Source organism: Vigna unguiculata, chromosome 8 (assembly GCF_037176805.1).
Source record: "Vigna unguiculata cultivar grain cowpea cultivar isolate G323 ecotype 2 chromosome 8, ASM3717680v1, whole genome shotgun sequence".
NCBI lineage: Eukaryota > Viridiplantae > Streptophyta > Magnoliopsida > Fabales > Fabaceae > Vigna > Vigna unguiculata.
Genome location: NC_140799.1, coordinates 13,178,398 through 13,181,799, shown reverse-complemented (window position 1 = coordinate 13,181,799; position 3,402 = coordinate 13,178,398). Strand labels below are relative to the sequence as shown.

Genomic DNA, 3,402 nt, shown 5'->3' with positions numbered 1-3,402 from the left:
TATTAAGGAGTTATGGTACTCTTTAGGAGGTGGGTCAGTGCTGGAAGATAGGTTAGAACTTTTAACAGATGATAAGGGTGCTATGCATATGGTTAACTTAGCCAAGCTAAATGGTGTAGTGCACTTGTATGTGGTACATAAGATGATTGAACCAGAGATAATAGAGGCCATTGAGGGGGTTCAACCTGGTTTAGAAGAGATAGAAGAGGGTACCGAGTTTGGGTGTGTTGGTGAAGGGGAGCAGATACAAATTGAAGCTGAACCTGGATTAGAAGATATACACGAGGATGGTCAGTTTGAATGTGGTGGAGAAGTTGATAAAGAGGTGGGAGCTGGTAATGGTTTAGGTCAACATGAGGTGGAGGATGGTTTGGGTGGAGGTGAACATGAGGTGGAGAATGATAGTGAGGGTAAAAAAGAAAATGTAGATGTTTGTGAAGAAGAGGAGGAAGATGATACATATGTTGATGATGTACTTCTGGAAGAGGATACTGAATCTGAGACTTGTAGTGATGAGGGACTAATTGATGTTAGCATTGAATGTGAAGTTCACAGTGATATGGAAGATGAGTGGGTTGGTGATATTGAATGTGAAGTTGAAAATGTTTCACAGCAGGATGCTGAGTGTGCAAAGACAAAAGATAGAAAAAAACCACAACGGTCCTCTAGGAAAAATGTGAAACATCAGCAAAGTGATTCAGATAGTGTTGAAGACAGTCCTGTTTCTGATAATGAGTGCCATTCTGATGAGTTAATTAGTGCATCAGAAAGTGAGGAGGATACCTTTGATAAAGAAAGTTATGGTAGGTTTCCAACGTTTTGTATGCCAAAAAAAATGTATGATTTCAAATGGGAAGTAGGAACTTTTTTTACTGAGAAGAAGGAGTTCACAGATGCCATGCGCACTTATTCACTTCAAAATGGGAAAAATTTGAAATTTGTTAAGAATGATAAGAAGAGAGTTTCAATGAAATGTGTGGGTGCTGGTGGAAAATGCACATGGTATGCTTATTGTGCATACATGTCTGCTATAAACACATGGCAACTAAGGAAAATAATTGATGTTCATACCTGTAGCAGAGATTTCAACTTAAAATTGATGAATTCAGAATGGTTAAGTAAGCACATGGAAAAAACTGTTAGGGAAAATCCACATATGAAAGTTACTGATATGCGTGAGAAAGTGAGCAGAAAATGGAATATAGGAATATCTAGGAATATGGCATATAGGGCTAAAGCAATGGCAGCAAAAAATGTGGAGGGTTCATATAAAGAGCAATTCAAGAGAATCTATGACTATGCACACGAGCTCTTGAGAACCAATCCAGGGTCAACAGTGAAGATCAAAGTTGAGGAAATAAATGGTGAATTAATTTTCAGGAGATTTTATGCATGTTTGAAGGCATGCAAGGATAGTTTCACAAGCTGTAGGCCTTTCATTGGGTTAGATGGGTGCTTCCTGAAAGGTAAATATGGAGGGGAGTTATTGACAGCAATTGGAAGAGACGGTAATGAACAAATATTACCTATTGCATATGCCGTTGTAGAGGTCGAGAATAAGGACTCTTGGTCATGGTTTTTGGACCTACTCATTGAAGACATAGGTGGGGAAACAGTGGCCGCAGCATGCACCTTTATTTCGGACCAACAGAAGGTGAATTGCACGTATAACTTTCATTTTATTTATCTCATATTTTAGTCAATTTTTTCATGACTTGATTTTTAATGCTTATAATTTTTGACATGTAAGGGTTTGTTACCTGCAATACAAGAGCTTTTACCAGGAGTGGACCAGCGCTTTTGTGTCAGGCACTTATACTCCAACTTTAGAAAAAAATTTCTAGGGAAAAAACTGCATCAACTCATGTGGAAGGCTGCAAGAGCCACATATCCACAAGCTTGGGAGGCCCACATGAAAAACATTAAGGAGGTCAATTTGGATGCTTTCAAACATTTGATTGCAATTCCACCAAGGCACGTCATCCTCCATATACTTTGTATTTTTTGTTTCCTGAATTGATTTTGAAAATTTAGTGTAATCAACAGGTTTTGGTCAAGGTCAAGATTCACTTCAAGAGCTCATTGTGACACATTAGTGAACAATATGTGTGAGGGATTCAACAGTGCAATAGTTCATACCAGAAGTAAACCCATCATTAGCATGTTGGAGGATGTTAGAGTTTACATAATGAAAAGATGGGCATACAACAGAACAAAGCTCAAATCACGTCAAGGCTCAATCTGCCCAAAAGTTCAAAACAGGCTTGACAAGGAATCATGGTTAACAAGATATTGGATACCAAGGTCAGTTTTAATATCTGGTCCACATTGTGCTTTAAGTTATTTCTTTTCCTCCTTACTTGTACATAACATGTTCTTATTACAAATCAGGTGGTCAGCAGATAAGTTATTTGAAGTTAGGCACATTTCTCAACTTGGGGAGCAGTTTGCTGTGAACATTGACAAAAGGGACTGCACATGCAGAAAGTGGGCCATTAGTGGCATGCCCTGTTGTCACGCACTTACTGCAATGAAATTTCTTAACTTAAATGGAGAGGACTTCGTGTCTGACTGGTTTAGAAAGACCACATATGAAGAAACTTACAATTCTATCATCTACCCCATCAATGGTCAACAAGCATGGGAAAGAACTCCATATCCAGATGTATTTCCCCCAAAAAAAAAGAGTGATGCCAGGAAGGCCTAAAAAGAAGAGGAAACTAGAGGCTTGTGAGATTAAGAAGGATGAAACTCAATTAAGAAAGGGAGGTTACAAGAAAAGATGTACTGTGTGCAGGGGTGTTGGACACAATAGAACATTCTGTCCCCATAACACTCAGCCAAAGGAGCCTCAATCAACACAATCTGCAGCAGGACCATCCAAGCAGACAGGACAACCCATGCAGCCAGGACCACCTACCCAAACTGGCTCAATCAACTGTACTGCTACATTATCTGGCCCACAACGAACTGCATCAACTCCCTCAACCCAGGCAACACCACACACCAAAGCAGGACCATCCACCCATCCACGACCATCACCTCATCCAACACCATCAACACAACCTACACCCACACCACAAATGAGGGAAAAATTGAAGCCAAGGAGGAGTCCTATTTGATTCACACCAAATGCAGTTGTGTACTGGAAGTGACTTTTTTTTTGGATGGGTCTCTTTAGACCTTTATTTTGTGGGCATTTCTTTTGTTTGGATGCCTTTATTTTCTACGTATGTTATGATATCTCTTTTATGGGCTTTGATTAATGTATTGTATTTGGTGCACTTTCATGTTTAAGTACAATGGTTGGATTCAAAGAATTGACAGGATGAATGATTATGTATTTTGGTGCACCTTCATGTTTAAGTGAAATTGTTGGATTCAAAACATTGACAGGATGAC

At 39.3% G+C, this 3,402-nt stretch overlaps 1 protein-coding gene across 1 annotated transcript; it reads left to right on the top strand.

Moving 5' to 3' along the window:
- The first annotated feature begins 706 nt into the window (after positions 1–706).
- On the top strand, positions 707–2,707 carry LOC146884171 (uncharacterized). Its single transcript, XM_085665879.1, has 4 exons — positions 707–1,654; positions 1,751–1,974; positions 2,047–2,304; positions 2,392–2,707. Exons 1-4 carry the CDS (start codon positions 824–826, stop codon positions 2,705–2,707), a joined length of 1,629 nt encoding a protein of 542 aa, XP_085522005.1. The 5' UTR covers positions 707–823.
- Positions 2,708–3,402: the final 695 nt, after the last annotated feature.

Excerpts from the sequence above, each read along its gene's own strand:
- LOC146884171 (XM_085665879.1), top strand. The coding sequence starts at position 824 with ATGCCAAAAAAAATGTATGATTTCAAATGGGAAGTAGGAACTTTTTTT. Across the intron at positions 1,655-1,750 it reads TTATTTCGGACCAACAGAAG|GGTTTGTTACCTGCAATACA; the intron begins GTGAATTGCACG and ends TTGACATGTAAG. Across the intron at positions 2,305-2,391 it reads ACAAGATATTGGATACCAAG|GTGGTCAGCAGATAAGTTAT; the intron begins GTCAGTTTTAAT and ends ATTACAAATCAG.